At 33.7% G+C, this 20,285-nt stretch overlaps 2 protein-coding genes across 4 annotated transcripts; one reads left to right on the top strand and one right to left on the bottom strand.

Annotated features, from left to right (window-relative positions):
• On the bottom strand, window positions 1-7,851 carry DEG14 (Trypsin family protein with PDZ domain-containing protein). 3 transcript variants are annotated; one of them, XM_011093763.3, is made up of 11 exons: window positions 7,692-7,851; window positions 7,451-7,544; window positions 7,228-7,347; window positions 6,948-7,127; window positions 6,721-6,848; window positions 5,854-6,065; window positions 5,640-5,721; window positions 4,867-5,009; window positions 2,451-2,571; window positions 733-825; window positions 1-295 (listed from the first exon to the last, which is right to left on the bottom strand). In XM_011093763.3, the coding sequence occupies exons 1-11, from the start codon at window positions 7,704-7,706 to the stop codon at window positions 179-181; spliced, it is 1,305 nt and encodes a 434-aa protein (XP_011092065.1). In that variant the 5' UTR covers window positions 7,707-7,851; the 3' UTR covers window positions 1-178. The 3 variants fall into 3 exon arrangements, 2 of the variants coding, with proteins under 2 accessions (XP_011092065.1, XP_011092066.1); XM_011093764.3 differs by having other exon boundaries at window positions 6,948-7,102; window positions 7,233-7,347; XR_016067913.1 differs by lacking the exon at window positions 1-295 and adding an exon at window positions 2,828-2,940.
• Window positions 7,852-15,639: 7,788 nt separating this feature from the next.
• LOC105172373 (kirola) lies at window positions 15,640-18,536 on the top strand. The gene is made up of 2 exons (XM_011093767.3): window positions 15,640-15,910; window positions 17,731-18,536. Exons 1-2 carry the CDS (start codon window positions 15,640-15,642, stop codon window positions 18,000-18,002), a joined length of 543 nt encoding a protein of 180 aa, XP_011092069.2. The 3' UTR covers window positions 18,003-18,536.
• Window positions 18,537-20,285: the final 1,749 nt, after the last annotated feature.

The following is a 20,285-nucleotide window of genomic DNA, read 5'->3' as shown; positions in this document are numbered from 1 at the left end:
TTATATGCCCCAAAAAGGAGAAAAAGAAAGATTAAACTATACCTTTACTTGTTCACAAGTCATACACAGCAAGTATTCATAGTTGGTAAAACCTTCGCCTCAACACAGACTCATACCTTATACCTAAGAGCTAAAGGCATAAAGTAAAAGGAGAAGATGAAGTAGAGGAAGCACTGATTCACATATCTGGATTTGCTTCTTCAGGAATGACAGTCAAATTCACAGTTATGTTGTTTGCCCTTTTCACTACAGCCTTGAAAGGCTTTCCGATTTTATCCCCCATAATATCGATCACCTGGGGTAGAAGAATCAATGAATTTAGTTTGATACAATATCACCTGTGAGCTATGGTGAATATCTGATAAGCTAACAAAAAACGAAGATAAAATCAATCAGATTGGCAAGCTAACGACATCCTATGGACAAATTTAAATGTATTCGGCACATGATAACTAATTGTTACCAAAGTTAAAAGATTTCAAAGAAACAATTCACGGCTTGTCCCACAACCAGAGTGAGCATCAAATGCATCAGAACGAGGCAAACGAACCAGAATTTTTTTCCCAAAAATTTAAAAAAGAAAAGAAAAGAAAAAGAACATGCATGAAGCATTGAGAGGATTTTGGTATTAATGAACACTGTAGCAATTAAAACTCCCTGTGTAGACTGCTGGCTTACAATTTGGCTTTATGTTATGAAAATGAAACATTAACCAAAGAAAATGCAACTTACCTCCTTAATACTTCCAATAGGCCTCCCACCAAATTCAACTACAACATCTCCGGGACGAAATCCAGCACGATCAGCTGGGGAACCTGGTGATACCTGGTAAAGAAACAACTCTATCATTCCTTTTTCCCGAGAATTATTGACCTCTTATCAATATGCAGATTAGACATTGAGAACTTTGCTTATGGTGCAACTCATTAATGCAAGACAATGCTATAATCATGCTGACAGGTGGATGATATCAACAACCAAAATATGCCTTCATAGCAACAACTATCAGATCCTGAAAGTCGAGCATTTATAAACTCTCTCACTACTGAAGCTCAAACATCAAGTAGTCACCATAATGATTTTCTATGTGGAACTACTTTGGTTCTTAATTCGTCATACTTTTTAGTACGTTATGGTAGTTCACTGTTATTATTGTTATGCAAAATAGAAAATCTTCTCATTTTCCAGTGTTAGAAGAAAGCAGAGCCACATGTTGCAGCTTAACGCAATAGCAAGATCAATCAATGGGAAAAGAAATGACATGAAAAACCTTGTCACCAGTACCAACAGTATTTATCAAGTACCGAAATGTGTAGAAACATTTTAATACCAAATTAACATTTTTCCACCAAGTGAAAAAGTAACCCATATCAACATATGCCACCAGCAGAAATAGACAATGAGCATTTTAACAGCATTCATGTGAACTTCATATTTTACCATATCTGAATTCAAATATTAACTGCAAACAAAGATTGACATAATGAGTAACATAATAAATTTGGCATAACCCATATGATTTAACTTGATCCAAGTACAATAAAGAAGCCATCTCTCTCCCCCCCCCCCCACCCCGCTCTCACATTACGAGTTTTTTGCAAAACTATAATCAGTTCTACACAGAAACATCCATCCATTATCTAATGCTATGCGGACGAACAAACAGGCTGACTGACAGCCCCTTGAGAATGAATGTACAATACTCGGCCATGGCATAAATCTTTACAGCCATTGTCTACTCCCCATTCCACTACCCTCTTTTTCTTTTGAAAATGAAGAAGTTTGAATAAGTCATCCTCAAGGAATAAATAAAAGATAATAGCCTTTGAGCAGCAGGTTCATTAGATTTTAGCTCAGTTGTTGGCAACTGATGTAAACAAAGAAAATCCAGGAGAAAGGCAACAAGGACTTGTGCCAACAGTATTTTGGTGATTATATTGATTGGCACAGGAAAAGCTATTAGTTATTTTGGTACTCATGCAACCTTTGAATATTGTATGTCGGGATATGTAAATTATCCAACCAACGTAATCAATATTGCATAATTCACACAACACAATAGTTCTTCTGGTATTAAATTGAGATTAAGCTATCAGACTTTGGATGCTATTATATTGTAATTCCATTTGTTATATTATGTTGATTAATTCACCAATATCTTTGTTACTTCTAAACGGTAACAGCCAATATTCCCGACTAGAACAAACTTCGAAAAATCACCAATATCTCAGTAACAATTATCTCGGATGATATTGACGAAGCAGTTAGTGATGCATCAAGCATATTAGATATGTTTAATCACATTCACAATAAATCCATGAGGGAAGCCACACCTGACAGCCCTTAAACACTCCCCGGAAAGAGATTAAGAGAAACATAAGTGAACAGCATTAATGAAATCACATAAAGGGGAAAATAGTGCCATGCATATATCTAAATAAGCATCTGACCATAGGTATAAGAACTCCTCTGCTGACATCTGGAAAGGAAGCATTTCTTTCCTTTAGATGTGCAACAATCATGTCATTGAGATCAAGCATTTTCAAACCAAGCCAAGGTCGGACAACTCTCCTGCATCATAAACTATTCAAATTATTACTGTGTATCATAAGTTCTAAAGATTTTAGAAGTACACACGAGAAAACCACAGAATGCGAATTAAAGCTGAATGTCTAGCGATGGGAGGCAACATGGCCTTAGGGTGGAAAGTGTTCAGCCACAATCTCATCCTCAGCCAAAAAAGGGGAGCCTAATTGAATGCAAAGAGAAAATAGAGCCAAAATGAAGTACCCACTGAAAGCAAATTGAACGACAAGGGAGAAAGGACCTGCACAGAGCCTAAGGCATCGTAGTAGTGGATGAAGCCAATAAACAATGAACACGCCATACTGGGCAATATATGTTAGTTGAAGGCATGGAAGACAAAGGATTAAGGGACGGCTGCAATACAAAGTTCCAGTAAGTGAGAATGGAGAAAGGTTTAGGGGATTGAGAAACTCAATTTGAAAGGGCTTCGCTAATGAAGCATTATTGTTTTATATATTAAAACATATGCACAAACATGGTAACGTGTTCCACCAATTGTAAGTACAATTTTATAGGGAAAGGACAATGAGGGGTTCTAGTGAGCCCCCCATGAGCATTGGATTAAGGCGATCGCCACCATCCATAAGAGAGGTGATAACTAAAAGTTGAGGTAGCATATAGAATGCAAAACAAAGATTAGAAGGCCTAATTAAGTTGCATTCTTCTGCTGTGCGCTCCTGTGCATGACTTTGATTTAGCTTTGGACGACTGAACCACATGTTCATAATACAAAGACTTTCACTGATCAGTCAATTTCTAGCTTAAGAAGATCCTTAAAGTCGGTAAAAAATTCAGCTGTTTCAGAATTACTCGCAACAGTCGCAACAGTAACATAAAGCTAATCAACTTGTTCAGTTAATTGTTATTTGGATCCAAATATAGATAATGATTTATTAAAATAGACATGGATGAATGATGTTGAAGCAAGTAGCTAACACAATCTTAAAGCCTCTAATATAGTTTGGGAGTTGAGAAATTTGTGGAATCAACTATTTCTTTTGCATTAAAAGAGTCACCAATCCACGGAAATGGTGGAACAATTTGCTGCATCAGGCAATACAACATATTACTTCTAGTTTATGTATGCTGTAACAAGAACCGAGCAAGTACATATGAATAGCACCATTTTCACAGGTAAAATGCTTTTTATCCTTAAATTAGCTTCTCTCACAATTCAGTCGAAACTTTTAAATGTATCATTTGATATTCTAACTCCTTTGCCCCAAACATGAAATTTTCGGGTAACTTATCTCCTGGAAGAAGGAACATTCATGTCTACTAAGGTTTTCGCTAGTACTGTTTACATCATTCAATGTCTGAATTTTTTGGCAAACACCCCCCAGTTGGCACTATTTGATCAGAAATGATAATATAAAGGACCAAGTATATCCACCCATATACTCGTGAACAAAGAGTGTAGTTCTACAATCTGTATTATTCTTCTTTTTCCACAAAAAGGAGGGTAAGCAAACTTTGAACTTAAAGCTCTCTACAATGATATAAACAAATACAGACTTGACCTATTTTCACATTTAAAAATTATATGTTTTCATAGTTAAAAATGGTTGACAATTGCCCAAATGCATGATTGTTAAATAAAGTGACAGGCCTAAATTTTATTTAGAAACAATCAATTTTACTGCTAAGCAATAGCTTTAAAGAATCAACTAGGACCTGTTCTTCTAAGTTATTAGTTTGAATAAAAAATAAAAATATATATCCTAAAAACTATTGAGCATAGGTTAAATTATGTTCACAAGTTTCTCAAATTTATGCATTTAAAAGATGTCACTTATTTAAAATTCTCAAAGTAATAAATGTACTTTGAACTTTAATAGAAATGTTAAATGCCTACTCTTCATTTCAATGCATAGACTTAAACTTTGATTTTTGAAACTTTTATTGGTCTAGGAGAACTGCACATTATTAGAAATCAATACTATTAGTATTTAAAAGTTATAGTCAAATGGATCCAAATTCAAAGAACAACTATTTTATGTCAAATTTCTTTTACCCACAATTTGTATTGAGGTAAAACTGAAAGAATGAGCATTTAACTTCTAATAAGACAAGTAAACACCAACTTTGAACGCTCAGCCAACGACATTATAAGTGAGACCAAGAGAATATTAGGTATTAGTACTAGAAGTAGCTTGTGTGACTGTGATCTTGAGAACGTGTCTTTATACGTGTTTACATGCCTCTATATTTGTGAGTGTGAGTGCAAGAGTGAGAGGGGGGGTGGGGGAGGGGGGCTAAGTGGACAACTCAAAAGCATACCCATTCTTTTTGAAGTGCTCTACTATTTTTGAAACAGAATCAATCGGGACGGCGAAATTTAACCCATCAGCCCCCAACACTTTCATTATATTTACACCTACAACTTCTCCATCAACATTGACAAGCGGTCCACCAGAATTACCCTACATCAAATACAATGACAAACAAGTTAAAGTGGCAATATATAACACCTTCAGCTTTGGCAGTAAATAGTAGGTTTCAAGAAGAAGAATAGTTGATCGAGACATCTTCTGCTGAGTGCTGACTAGCAGGAAGTAGTTATCATAAAGGAGAAAAGGAGAAAAGAAAGAAAAGAATCAACTGTATCAGTTAAAAGCTTGAATGAAGATGACTAGTATAACCAATGAACACCTCCAAGAAAGTGAAAATACATGCCTTTACAGCAATGCCTTTCATTTATGCATGTTCCACTCAGCAATGAGAAAATATTTACAGAAACTTATTGCAGCAATGAAGAACTGCAACCTCAACACAATCCCAACCCAACCCCACTGCCAACCATAAAAGAGAAGCAACATATATGTATATCTGTGCACTGAAACATGTATTAGCGCAAGTGTGAGTAGTTTTGTGTATCTTCCTGGATGCAGATATAGGAAGGAAGAAATAGAAAAGATCCTAAATCATGTCATGACCCCTAATGATAAACTTCCCCCTTCAACTCAAGCTTCCTTCCCAGGGAGTGGGGATTGGATTGGGGATGAATACTGCAACAATTTCCAAAAGCAGGTGAAGGAAATATAGAAAGTTACCTGATTTATTGCACAATCAGTCTGCAAATACTCCCTTTGCATTCCTCCAAGACCCAAGTCACTACTTTTACGGTCAACACAACTAGAGGCAACAGTTGAAGCAAAAAGAAGGCGTCACAATATTTTGGAGCAGCTCATAGCTTTACAGTTTAGATCCAGAAAGACGTGGTATATTAGCATAACATACATAACACAAAAGGCAATGGCAAATTACCTTACAATACCTGCTGTGATGGTATTCTGGAGGGTAAGGGGACAGCCCATAGCCACCACCCAATCGCCAGGCCGAAGCTTACTTGAGCTCCCAAGTTTTGCTGTTGGAAGTGGAGTTTTAGATTTGATCCTAACTATTGCTATATCAGAATGTAGATCAGCATTCACCACTGTGCCCTCAAATGACCGACCATCCTGTAAAGTCACTTCAACCTGCCACAATGAACTTATGCATTATGTATAACATCTGATCCATGTTTATATTAACTTTTGATGATCAAACATGTAAAATAGTAAAATACCCCATGGATGTGTGTCTCTTACAAGGCAAACTTAAACTAGGTTATTGCTCAAAACTGAATGCACTCAACAGAACATGACATCCATGTTCTACTGATTTTGGTTCCTCTGAGAAATGCAGCACTAAAATTGAAACTCACTTGCTAACTAGTGGTATAGGAACAACAAAATTGTAGTGTGCAGCCAGTAACTGGCATAAAAAAATATTATATAGAGACAACAGGAAAATTGTATAGATTCCAATAATAATTCAGATCAGATATTGATTAGTTAAAAGATACAACATTCTTCATACCAGATAATGCACAACCAATGCTTTTCATTTCCACTTCTCTCAAAAGCAGGCACTCGTGCATTGCATAGCCCATTAATACTTAATGCGGCTAAGATAAATTCAATTGAAACTCAAAATGTAGAGGACAAAAGTATATATTCATTAATTCCATTTGAAGATCCAACATCATTTCCGTAAAATGATTAAGAAAAATGAAAAGATATCATTGACAACTTCAAGTAGAGATATTTGTGCCTATTCCCTAAGAAAAAAGGATACCGTCAAAATACAGACCTTTCCCTTAGATGAAGACCTCAAGCCTTGAAAATCAACCACCACATGAGCACAAGTCAAGATAGTACCATCCTCATCTATAATGGTTCCTGATCCAATGCTTTTACCCACAGTCATACCATGAAAACCTGCAGAAACATCAATATTGAGCTACAGAATACATAAAGATATTACTTACTTTGCAAATTCACAAAATCACAGGAACAAGAAAAAGAAGGAAACTTTACTTTGTGGCACTGACAAATTGACAACAGCAGGACCAACCTTAGCCGCTGCATTTGCAATTGTATCACGGCCAAGACAGCTGCACGAATGTTTGGGACTATCTCCAGCATCCAGTCCATATCCTTTACTCATGCTGGGATCTGGACCAGCATCAGGTCTAGAAAAAAACAGTGGAAGAACACCTACAGTTACACGGTATCTATTGATTAGAAAGGAAATAAACAAATATAGGTACATATGCAAAAACAAGAAGCACAAAAATGCTAAAGCAATGCAGTATACCATACGGTGAATTGTTTGAGTGAATAAGTGCAGTACAAGGGTTCTTCTCTTCCATAGTTCTCCATGCCCACGTTAAGGAATCCCGGAAGGATGCCGGGATTGAAACCAATACTGACTTATCTACGGTAAATATACATTCAAAAGGTGATGAGTAAAACTGAATTCTAAAACAATTAGTTAGCGTAAGCAAAGAACTGTTTAAAACATTCCCAGCAATCCTTACTGTAATCTGAGGAAGAGGTGAAGCAAAATATCCCTGACCCAGCCGTAGCCAAAGCCACAGCACGTATGAGAGAGGTTTTGTTTGAGAACTTTCTCTGCAAGCAGATACAACCAAAAATACATAAGTATACAACAAAGCAATTAACACAAAATTCTCACAGGAATTTCATCGACCACTTGCAAAAGATCCCGCATTCCAAATTCTTCACTAGAATTACCAATGGATAGATGGAAAACCATACCAAGAAATGCATCATGGATGCACCCAATTACAAAACTCCTAGCGAACCCCCTGTACTTGCTTTTTTTCCTTTCCGCTTTCCTTGCCAAGACTTCTAGTATGTTTCCAGCTCTTCCAGCTTGGTCTAAAATTTCGTGTATTGGATCGCTATGCAGCAGACTGACTTGAGTCTCAAGACATCCAATGCCGCATTTCTTGGCCCAGGCCCAGATGGAGCCCTCGCGGAATAGTTTATGTCAAACATCTTGTATAACTCTTTTATCTGTGATGTATTTAGATTTTACAAATATTGTCAGGTAAATTACAACCATCTCCTCCATGGTATAATTACTAATATTTTAATAAATTTTTTTTAATATTTATTAATTTTAATGACCGTCTAATAATTAATTCAACTGTTAGTTTTTATTAGATTTATATTTATTTTTATGATAAACTGACAAAAATATCATTGTGGATTGACAATTGTAATTTTATTTATTTCTTAAAAGGAATTTATTTTCTTATATATTAAGTGGATAATTTTTTTATAATTTTTAAAATTTTTTCATCTAATTATAGGGGGTATTTATAATTTTTCAAATAATAGAGAATATTCATAATTATGATAAATATTAAGGGATCGTGGTAATTTACCCAATATTATATAATACTTTAGAAATAGGGAAATTAAAGTTTAGTTATAAATAAAAATAGAGGATAAATAATCTTTTGATTTTAATAATTTTATTAAGATATAATTTATATATTAATTAAATAATTTAATATTTTAATTATTAGAAGGTGCAATTTTATATAAAGATTTAATAAAAAGTTAATATAATAATTTATATTTAAATTAAAAATTAGTATAAATAATAAAAAGTATATGGGGTCATATTACTTTGACACCCCTTCTACCTTTTTGGCTAATTACAGAAACACCCCCAAATGTATTTTTATCCTTGACATATTATTTTAAAAGTTAATATAGTCAACAAGGGCATTTTTGAGTTTTTAAGGTTGTCAGGGGTGGTTTCTATAATTTTTTAAAAGGTAAGGGTGGTTTGTGAAAAAAGATAATAGGTGAGGTGGTGTAAATATAGTTATCCTTTATCCAAATTAGGGACAGTCTTGAGTTGATCGTTTCTACATATGAGACAATTGGTGTAAAAAAAAATAACAATTGGTAAATTTATTCCAAAATAAAGTATAATTTGTAACGGTTTGAGTACGCAGTTGGTCAAATATCATAAAAACCATTGCTAGGTATGAGTTTTACTTAAAACAGGATGTGTTACAACGACTGAGACTAAACGAGGTACAATTTGGAATGCTTTCAGTGGATCATTAATATTGTATTACTAAACCCATTCTAAAGATAGTAAACAACTATAATTTTAACGGATAAAAAAGCGTTCCGATATGTGATCCTAAGACCGTTACAATTGTAAATTAATGGTTATTTATATATTCAAAAGACCGTTCCAAATTTTTCTATATATATATGTTCCTCTCTTTCTATTTAATCTCACTATCTTCTTTCATTCTTCTTATATTCTCTCTATTTCCTCAATCTTTCCCAAATTTTCTTAATCTCTCACTATCCCACTAATATTTTTATACTCTCATTTGTCAATCTCTCTCGAATTTTTATTGATATTTGAAGTTATTTTGATCAGGTAACAATTTTAACCCTTTATTTATCAATTGATTATTTTTGTTGTAGTTTTGTCAGTTAAATCTAATGTTATAATAATATATGTGTATGTAGACTCATCATGTTAAGACAATTGAGGATATGGATGTATGAAAAGAACTTGTTGAGGAAGGCGGGTTTTACTTTGGAGTTTGAGTATGGTGTTACTGCATTTATAGAATGGGCTAAGTCTCAACATGCATATATGCACGGTGAGAAAATTAAGTGTCCTTTCGAAAGTGCAAAAATAAAGTTTTTAAAATCCCAGACTAGGTAAATTTTGACTTATATATGAAATATTTTATGCCGGAGTATTATAATTGGACTTCTCATGGAGAGAAGATGGTGCAAGAATATTTTAAGGCCGTCACCATGCCCCCTTCATAGGAGGAGCAAGCTCTCGTTGCTCATGAGGAAGAGGGAACAAGTATGCAATGAGGTGATGCCACGCAGCTAGATTGGGCGCGGAGAACGATTTTTGATGTCGTAGGGCCAGGTTTCTGGTCTAATTATAACTAGGATGGTGCGCCGGATGATGATACGAGGTCCTATCTTACTGATGTTGGACCTAGCTCATATTACGGTAGAAACTCTATGATTATGTGTTTGTGTTGGCAGATCAATTTCACGATATAGTGTATGCTGCCGAGCAGCCGTTGTGGAACGATTACACCCAAGCTAAATTGAGATCTATTGTTGAATCGGTGGATATTAAGGCCGAGGCTCATTTTTCTGAGCTAACATATGATCGAATATCGCAGTGGGCTGATAAGATATTGCCCCGCGACCACACCATGCCCCTGGATTACTATAATATGAAGAAGTGGATAATAAACTTGGGTTTACCTGCAGAGAAGATTGATGCATATAAGAATGGTTATACGTTGTACTAGAAGGACGATATTGGTCCAAACTACAGCAAGTTTTACGGAGAAGTTAGGTACAAGTCAATCAGGGAGCGAAATCCTAATCACAAGAAGACCCCGTATGCCATTCTTATGTACATGCCACTTACTCCTTGCCTACAGAGGTTGTATGGTTAAGAAGCAATTGCAGAGCAAATGACGTGACATGCCAACCATCAGACGGAGAAGGGATCCATGTGTCATCCATCTGATGCAGAGGCAAGGAGGCATTTTGATTGGATATATCCAAATTTTGCAGCGAAGTCCATAATGTTAGACTGGATTTGGGCATTAACGGGTTCGCACTGCACAGACAGTATGGTATTACGTATTCATGTGGGCCCGTTATATTTACACTGTACAATCTCCCATTGAAAATGTGCATGAGTTTTAAGTATATCTTCCTGACAATGGTGATCCCTAGCCCTTCCAATCAAAACGTTTCATCGATGTTTACTTAGAGCTGTTGATCAAGGAGTTGCAGAATTTGTGGTATGTGTGTATACTGATCCATGACAATGCAAAAAAATCGAGACACTCATGATGTTAGAATATGGGACCAAAAAATCAATTGGATTGGCGGTTTTGGGAATCATTTAGCAATCTTTATGAATGTGATATTATCTTGATGAATGTACTAAGCATTCATCTGTGGCACCATATGATTCTTGTGCTTACTATTTACATTGAACAGTATTTTAACATCACAATAAATGCCCACAAACCAATTGAATAACCCATGTAGTTGGGTTGCGCATTGGATGGCAGCTATAAAACCAACTTTTAAGGGTTGGTTTGAAATGTTTCAAGTCGAGGATCTCGAGACTGGGCTTCGAGAGTCCTATAGAGACTTGCATTAAGTATTGCATTCATTGGATGAGTGTCGTTTTCATCGGCGACAGACATGGGTTAGTTGACAAGGTTGTTAACTGATTGAAATGACTCATGGGAATCGTCATATGGAAGCCTTGGAGGTTTGATCAGTATGACTTAAATTTTCGGCTTCGATATACAGGATTAGTCCTTGGACTTGAGAAATCATGGCAATCGCATGCATATGATGGCTATATCTTGGATCTAGCGAGGGATGACTGTATCGTCGATGTGGTCGTTATAAGTCTTGTCCAGTGTAGTCGGACTATGTAGTGAGGATGGTGGATTTCAAGATAGAATCCGCCCCCTATCAGTATATGATGGATATATCTCCTGTGGGCTTTGAGATGGTTTAAACTCTCTAAGTCTATGGCCATAGCGATTGGTCGAATAGGAAATGATTTTCTTTGTCAATCAATATAGTAAACGCATCTCAAGTACTTAACATAGTTGCCTAATCCAAGATGGGAATTGATGCCCAATTCCATGCCCTAAACTAAAGTCGGGAGATGGTCGACGGAAGGATTGTACCTGTATGGAACTCGAGAGCCTAAACGTTCACGGCAACATTCACCTAATATCTAGTGCTATAGATCGTTGCTAGATGGCCACACATGGTAACGGGTGTTCTCGATTAATGATTAATTAAATTAGATTTAATTAATTATTTCTGTTGGACACAATGCCCAAATCTATCTGAGGGTGAACTTAAAGAGTCACATACAAATCACTATAGAATTGGTGGAATTAATTTAGAATTAATTTGATAAGTAACTGTAGGGTGGAAACCCCTCAGTGATACCTTGAAATGAATGGCCTAACCAACTATTACAGAAGGAATGCGGAGTACAAAACTCTTAATAAAAAATACAGACCAAGATAAATATAACAAAAATATAAACAAATTATATTTTGACAAAAGAGATGAAAGGCTCAGATTGAACGAGATCTAGTAATATGACGCCGACAGAAAACCAATAACAATGTCACAAAGACTCCGGCCACCACACACAGACAGTCCAAGGCTACTCCACAACAGGTTCATCTCAGATCACGAAGATCTACACTGGTCACCGAGACCCTCACTGAATATTCAGAGCTTTTAGATAGTAGATAGAAGAAGTGGTGTCTATCTGTCGAGGGGGATGACCCCTTTTATAGAGATGAAGAATACATATAAAAGGAAGCCTCAGTGGCTTTCCAAAAAGCCATCGCATTGGCTTTGGAAAGCCACCATGAAAGACGGTGGAAAGGATCAGAGAAGATCCATGGCAGAATAGGAGAAGAGAGAAGAGCGGCGCATGTCAAAAGAAAGGAGGAGAAAAAATGCTACTATGATTTAGAATCAGGGAATAAAGAGGTAGAGACACGGGTCGGGTTTTATCGGGTGTGGACCGGGTCGATGTGGGTCAAGCCAAGTGGACCGTGTGATGGGCTTCGCCAGATGAGCTTATGTGAGCATTGGGCCATATACCAACAGTAACGAATTAATTTGATTGGATTATAATAAAATACTTCAATAAACCCCTTGATTTCATCTGTAGTGGAATATTTCGCCAGCGATTGTGAAATGGTTATGATTATGTGCACTTTGCAATTTGCACCCTATATTAGCTGAAATATGACATTTGAGAATGAAATTCTTATTTTGATTGGTTATCATATAGAGAGCATAACTATGAGCCATATAATATTAAATAAAATTGCGAAATTATTATCATATCGAAATCAAAATACAATTCAAATGGGTCAGTTAGAACTATAGACATGAACCCCATCTTTTAAGAGCATTTTTCTTATAGTCATCCCCATTTATTTAATTTTCCCCATGGCGGAAGAAATATTTTGTCCTTGCAATTTAATGCAACTTAAAATAGAGAAATAAAAAGAAAGGCCCACCAATAGCATCAATAAAATTTCAAAAAAAAAAAAAGGAAAAAAAGAAACTATAATCCCCAAAAAATATTACAAGAGATCAAGATGTTGGAGACGTAAAATTAATGACGGAAAAATATTCATTTCTGATTTTGATAGGAAAATATTTCTTTTCCGTCACTAAATCTGTCACTAATATCGTCACGAACACTACAAGATAAAACTCTAATACCAACTATCCGTGTTCCTTGCAAAATACTGGAATTCGTTGCTAATGAATTTTGAAAGAAAAATGTTTACTTGCTAATTAGCTCGACGCTAATTTTAGCATCAAATATTTTAGTTACTGATTTTCCTACAAAATTTAATAAGTAAAATATTTGTTGCTAATCGGAGTAAGAAATAAATTCGTTGTTGATTTTGTTAGTTCAATATTGAATACTAAAAATGTCTAATTATTTAGCAATGTATATATTCGTTGGCAATATTTAATTATAAAATTGAATTTTCGATTAATCATCAACATACTGCTAAATTTTATTATATTTCATGTATTTTTGTAAAATTTCAACTACGATTCTACATTGAAAATTTTATTTAGAAATTTTCAAAGTTTTTACTAAAGTCAGCTACGATTTTTTGTAACATAAAATTTTCTTTTTAATTTTAGCAATGAAATATTTCATTTCTAGTGTTAATTTTGAAATTACAGAAACTTAAAATCCTTAAATCCATTGCTGATCACCAACAACTTTACTCTCGTTTCTAATTGTCGTAGCTATTGGTTGATTTTTTTGTAGTGGAACATTTTCTGATAGTTGTTGTGTTATGAGTCTGATTTTGGTGACTAAATGTTCTGAGACGTATTTTCCGTGAAAATGTTTCACTAATGAGACGGATTTAGGACGGAAAGCAGTGAGATAATTACAATTTTGATCCTCTTATATTGCCACTAATTCATTTTTAATCTTTAAACATATTGAAATTCTATTTTAGTCCTTCAACTTTTAAAATATTAACAGTTTTGGTCTTTATGCCTAATTAATGATCATTTTGCCCTTCCAAAGAAAACATATAGTCCAACTATCTTTTTGCTATGATCATGATCAGGCCCAACACGCTTTCGAAAATAAAATTAAGCCTCCATAAATTCATATATACTTTTCTTTGACCTCTTTGTTCCCAAGTATTCCAAGTTCTTGGTATTTCCAGGTAGTATGGTTGGAGAAAGTCCGTAAAATCGAGAATTTGAAATGTTCTAAGAACAAGGCGGTCAAATAAAGGTATATATATATGAATTTGGAAGCTTAATTTGAAAGCATGTCGGGCCTGATCATGAGCATAGGAAAAAGATAGTTGGATTATATGTTTTCTTTGAAAGGATATAATGGTCATTAATAAGGCATAAGAACCGAACTATTAATATTTTAAAAGTTTAAAGGACTAAAAAATAAAATTTCAATATGTTTAAAGACTAAAAACGAATTAGTGGCAATATATGAGAACCCAAACTGTAATTACACCGAAAGCAATTTTCTCTTAAATTACTCGCCCTCGACTAGTTATAGGATAGTATCGTAAAGCAAATAAGTCTTTCTTTTTGTTTTTCTCTTAAGGTAATTGAGTGTCAGTTTCATCAACAAAAAAGTAGAATACAAGCAAGAAAAGACATTTTAGGTTCAGGCAATCCGGCAAAGTGGTCGGAGAAAACAAGCTTGATGGAGTTCATCAGTTTAAGACAAGGCAATGTCCTTACTCGATTGAGACTCACCATTGAAAGAACAATATTTGCCTCTCTAGTCTTCTCCTCAAATTCCCTGAGGTTCTTCCATCTCTCACTAGATATGGTTCATCACAAAAAAATATATTCTTTTTTTATAACTTAGGTTATTTAAATTTTTAAATCTTATTATTTTCGAGATTCTCGAAAATAGAAGCTGACAAAAAGATTCATGTTCAGACCTTTTGCCATCATCCATTTAGAAATTTCAATTAAAAATCATATGTAAGCTACGTGGCCGTTATCTATTTAGAATGGGGGAGAACGCCAACATAACATGCACATATATTTTTCCCATCAATTTTCTAAATGAAGTTAGTAGAAAGACTGAAAGTGAGATTTCTTTGAATCTATGAGAGAATTTTCGAAAATCCCGTAAGTGATGAACTAAAAGTGTATATAACCTAAGTTGTGCGATAAAAATACAATTTTTTTCCAGTGTAGCTAGTGGGATACAATAAGCGACAACAACATAATGAGGGCAAATATCTACATGTGAGAGAAAACATATTTGTAACTCTCCATTAAACAATTGCATCACGATCGTACCGAAATTTTTTATGAGGGCGATAGCTCATCCACACGAGAACTACCTGACTATTACGTTAGTAGAAGTCATAACCACAATCAATATCAAACACTAGCTCTTAAGTGACGAATCCCCACTAATCCCGACGTATATTAAGTTGATATTAATTGAGAATAGTACAATGTATCAATTAAATGATGGACCAAGACAAGGAGAAACCACAAAAGTATTTATGAGAATGGGAAAAAGACATCGCAAACCTCGACTATAAATAAGACTCTGATGCGAAGTAATTTTGCACCAACTTGTATGCATCGCTCAATTGAGCTGCATAGCTCTTATAGAAGTTTTCTACGCATTCTTTTCTTTGTTTCTTCAACTGAAAAACAAATTATGGGTTTATTGGGCAAATTGACAGTCCAAGTTGAGATAAAATCAGAAGGAGACTTGTTTCATCAACTGTTTAAACACACTCCACATCATGTATCAGGCATGAGCCCTGATATAATCCAAGGTTGTGATCTTCATCAAGGAAATTGGGGCACTGTGGGATCTATTATCTGTTGGAGCTACACTCATGGTGCGTATGTGCTGACACTCACTCGGCCCTATATCCGATGTTTTGGCGACTTTTTCTGGGAAATAAGAAGTCAAGAACATATTTTCTCTTGTATACTAATATTGTTCTTTCTATAATAGCTAAAAAGTCTATAATATATATCTTGAAAAGTTTTAATTAGAACATTTTTCACCCTTAATTATGTGTTATAATTGCATAATATTAAAAGACACGTAGAATGCTGATTTTATAATTGCTTGATATTATAGAGTAAATTACCATATCTACAACTAAATAATTATAAAGTAAATTATATCGGCACATCCTGAGATTAGGTCAAAATGCATAAAACACTCTTTACTTTTTACAAAATTACACCTACACCCCCGAGGCTGTAGTTGTAATTACAACTATATCCCTATTCAAATACAAAGCTTACACAAATACCCCCTAAAAAATATTACAATAACACCCCTCAAGGGGTGTAGCTATAATTTTGTTAAATACAAATATTACAATAACACCCCTCAAGGAGTGTAGTTATAATTTTGTTAATTGCAGGGTGTTTATTTAATTTGGCATAAATTCAGAGAGTGTCAATGTAATTTTTCATAATTATATTAAAAAAGTTGCATAGGTGGCAATTAAATTATTATTATTATTATTATTATTATTTAATATATGGAAACAAAACAAGAACATGGGGACAGATCAAAATAGAAATCAAGACATGTTTTTTGGGACGGAAGAGTAAAATATGTATTTGAATGTGTGCATTTAGTCAACTTAATTCCTTTGCATTTTGAAACTGCAGTAAGTTATCATATGGACATATGCATGTGATTTGTTAGTTTTTTTCTTTCAAAATAGTTCATCTTCTAAACTTATGTGAACATTACTATATAAATGAGGGAAAAATATTATTTTAGTCCGCTAAGTATGTCTAATTTTAATTTTAGTCCGATAATTATGTTCATTTTTGTTTAGGTTCAGTAACTTACGAAATTGCTTACTTTTAGTCCTTTGGTAGATTTTTGGACAATTTTACCCCTAGCAACTTTTGAAAAATAGTTTTAGTCCATATGCACTCATAGGGGTAAAATTGTCCGAAGATCTGCCAAAAGACTAAAAGTAAGCAATTTCGTAAATTACTAGATCTAAACAAAAATGAACATAGTCATCTGACGAAAATTAAAATTAGAGATACTTAGCGGACTAAAATTAAAATTAAACATACTTAGCGGACTAAAATAATACTTGTCCCTATAAATGACGTTATAATATCAAAATTATCTCTGAATTTTCTAAAATTTGCTTTGTCAAACATGATTTCTAAAATTTTAACCCTATATAATTATAAGTATTACTTCCGAATTTTCACTATTGACGATTAGGCAAATATATGGTGACGGTATCATTATAGCTAGCTAGTGATATTGTAAATGAGCAAATTATCCTCCTATGAAGAAAAAAAAAAGAAGCAATTTACCTTGCTATGTTCTTAAGAATACAACAATTTACCCCCCTGTGTTTTTCAAACTTAAGCAGTCTACCTCCTTAGACAGAAATGTAAATTGCTTCATTTTAAAAATACACAGAGGGTGAATTGCTGTTATTTTTTTATGGGGGGTCATTTTGCTTATTTACAATATCACATGAAGGAAATTGCATTAAAACCCTAATTTTCTGAAGGAAAGGAGTAAAATATGTGAATGATTGAACTCTCTTGGCATGCATGCTACATTTAAGAAATGTTTTATTTTACTTATGATTACATTGCTAATTTTATTTTGAAATTATCATTATTTCTTGATTTAAGGCATCAATTTTGTGAAATACAGATGGAAAACAAAAGATTGCGAGGGACATAATTGAAGCTATAGACGAGGAAAAAAGGTCGATAACGTTGAAAGTGATCGAAGGAGATATACTGGAGTTCTTCAAGAGCTTTACATTAGGAATTCATGTCGACACAAACGGCCAGACTCATCTAGTGACATGGGTCCTAGAGTACGAGAAACTACACGAGGACGTCGAGGATCCAGTCTCGCTCATCCCTCTTTACATCAAGCTCACAAAAGATATTGAAGCCCATCATCTTAACAATATCTAAACTTTATCGCTATAACAAAATCGAGAAATAAGTGGCAAAAACTTGATAATACATCATAAGTAATAATAAATCGTCTTTCTGTGCGACGTTCTTACAATTTTAATAGTGGCAAAATGTCCTAATTATATATAATAATTAAATTGATGATAGTATAATAAGTCCTATTAAGATATTACCATATGTATCTAATAATTAAGACAAGTTACAATTAAAAATTAATTTTGCCACTATTAAAATTGAAATAATTGCAATAATAAATAAAGTTACTTGTAATAAGTGATATTGTAGCATTAAATATCACCTAATACTATATTATTTATATTTTTTATTTCAAAATGTGAAGTTGTCTTCGTGTGAGGGATCGCAAGGAAAAGAAAAAACAAAAATATAAAAAAGAAAGTGTCATATGTATGTACATGTATAGTACCAACTATTTACTTATAGTTTTGCATAAATAAAAATAGCAATGGAGATGGTTATGTAAGTTTGGGTACTATATTTTACTTTATTATATATATATATATATATATATATTTGGTTATTATTTAGAATTAATTACATTTAAACTTCCTCTAAAAATATAAAATTATATTTTCTTCCGAAACAATTTTCAAATTAGACGTGTACTCCCTCCAAAAATTTATTATTTACATTTGACCCTCTTTCGTTAGGATTGAGGGAAAAAATGCTGACATTAGGAAATAATTATATAAATTTTTTATTTTACCCCTCATTTAACATTCCTGTGTAATAATTTTATACTTTTACAAGGAAAAAGATATAATGACATTAACATCAGTCCATATATAGATGTTACATTTATCCCTTTATAAGTACAAAAATATATACCGAAATATTAAATTAGGGACAAAATTAAAAATTTATGTAGTTTCTTTTCTAAATCATCTAAACCCTAACAGAAGGAGGTCAGATATAAATAGAGAATTTTTTAAGGGGATGTAAGTATAATTTCAAAATTGTTTTGAAAGAAATTGCAATTCATATTATCCAAGGGGAAAAAAAAATTTGGTCCATTAACTTTGTTCGCGATTAATTTTAGTACACTAACTTTCGTTGTTATCACATTTTGATCAATAATTTACAGAAATGGGTCAATTAAATACAAATTAGAATTTTATTGCCAATTTTCCGGCTAACTTAAACATTTCCACCGGAAATTGCTGACTTGGTAAGGCCATGGTGAAAAAGCAGCCAGTACAGCCACGTGTATTTCCACGTAGACAATGACATGTACATCTTGTTAAATTGTAAGTCACGTGCAGTCAAATTCTTCAGAAGCAGAACTCCCTAAATTCTTCAGCCCTGATTTCTCTCCCCTCTTTTACGATTTTACTCTATTATTGTGTGAAATCTAAAATTTTTGCTACTAAAATGGTGGTGATGAGAGACCCATCCCTCAATGGAGAATATTTTTCCCTTTTTATTAGTTGTAAATTGGCTTTGGGAGGGAAAACTAACATTTTTCCCTCCAAAAATTGCCACCTCAACTGCCATGTAATACTATAGTGCCACATGGGATTAAAAATCACCAAATTAAAGAGCATGTGCTGTGCAAATGCTATTTTCCGGCAAAAAATTCAATTTTCATTCGCCGTCGTGCTTAATTGACCCATTTCTGTAAAATAATTGGTCAAAATATGATAACAACGAAAGTTAATAAATTAAAATTAATCGCGAATAAAGTTAATGGACCAATTTATTTATTTTTTCCCTTATCCAAGAGGATCCACATGTAATTGACCCTATTATCTATAAAACTTATGTTGATAATAAAATATATATTTTGCATGCCCAAATTGTTTATATATATTACCCATCACAGTGAAAACTCAACCTCACCAATCAAACAATGCGTCATTGATTTGTGTAACAAAAGTTCAATTGCCATGCAGTTCAAAATAACCAACCATGATTCAGCTGTCTAAACGTATAATTTTATGAAAAATTTGCATAATGTCTCCTTATTATATGAAAATTGCAAAACACATACTTATGTTAATTAAAATAATTAAGGACTCCTTCTAATTATAAACCTTGCAAAAAAATTCTTTTTCATTTAAAAAAAATGGAAAGTTGCTACTTAGAAATGTGAGTGGAATAATATTTTGACCTATTTTCAGTTTTTGATTTATTTAAATGGACAAAACTACCCTTATTTAATGCAATTAATCCTCTTTTGCTTTTTTATTAATTCTTTACATTTTTCATATTTTATTAAAAGAAATATGATAAATAGTAAGCAATTCATGCTCATCAGTATCT

The sequence above is a fragment of the Sesamum indicum genome, linkage group LG10 (assembly GCF_026168435.1).
Source record: "Sesamum indicum cultivar Baizhima isolate 11 linkage group LG10, ASM2616843v1, whole genome shotgun sequence".
NCBI lineage: Eukaryota > Viridiplantae > Streptophyta > Magnoliopsida > Lamiales > Pedaliaceae > Sesamum > Sesamum indicum.
The sequence above is the reverse complement of the archived record's forward strand: the minus strand, read 5'-3'. Positions and strand labels throughout refer to the sequence as shown.

What these genes read in the sequence shown, in the direction of transcription:
- LOC105172373 (XM_011093767.3), top strand. Translation starts at nt 15,640, where the DNA reads ATGCATCGCTCAATTGAGCTGCATAGCTCTTATAGAAGTTTTCTACGC. An exon ending in CTGTTGGAGCTACACTCATG is followed by an intron (nt 15,911 to 17,730) that starts GTGCGTATGTGC and finishes TGTGAAATACAG; the next exon opens with ATGGAAAACAAAAGATTGCG.
- DEG14 (XM_011093763.3), bottom strand. An exon ending in ATCACAGCAGGTATTGTAAG is followed by an intron (nt 5,722 to 5,853) that starts GTAATTTGCCAT and finishes TGTTGCCTCTAG; the next exon opens with TTGTGTTGACCGTAAAAGTA. An exon ending in CTATTGGAAGTATTAAGGAG is followed by an intron (nt 296 to 732) that starts GTAAGTTGCATT and finishes CTTCTACCCCAG; the next exon opens with GTGATCGATATTATGGGGGA.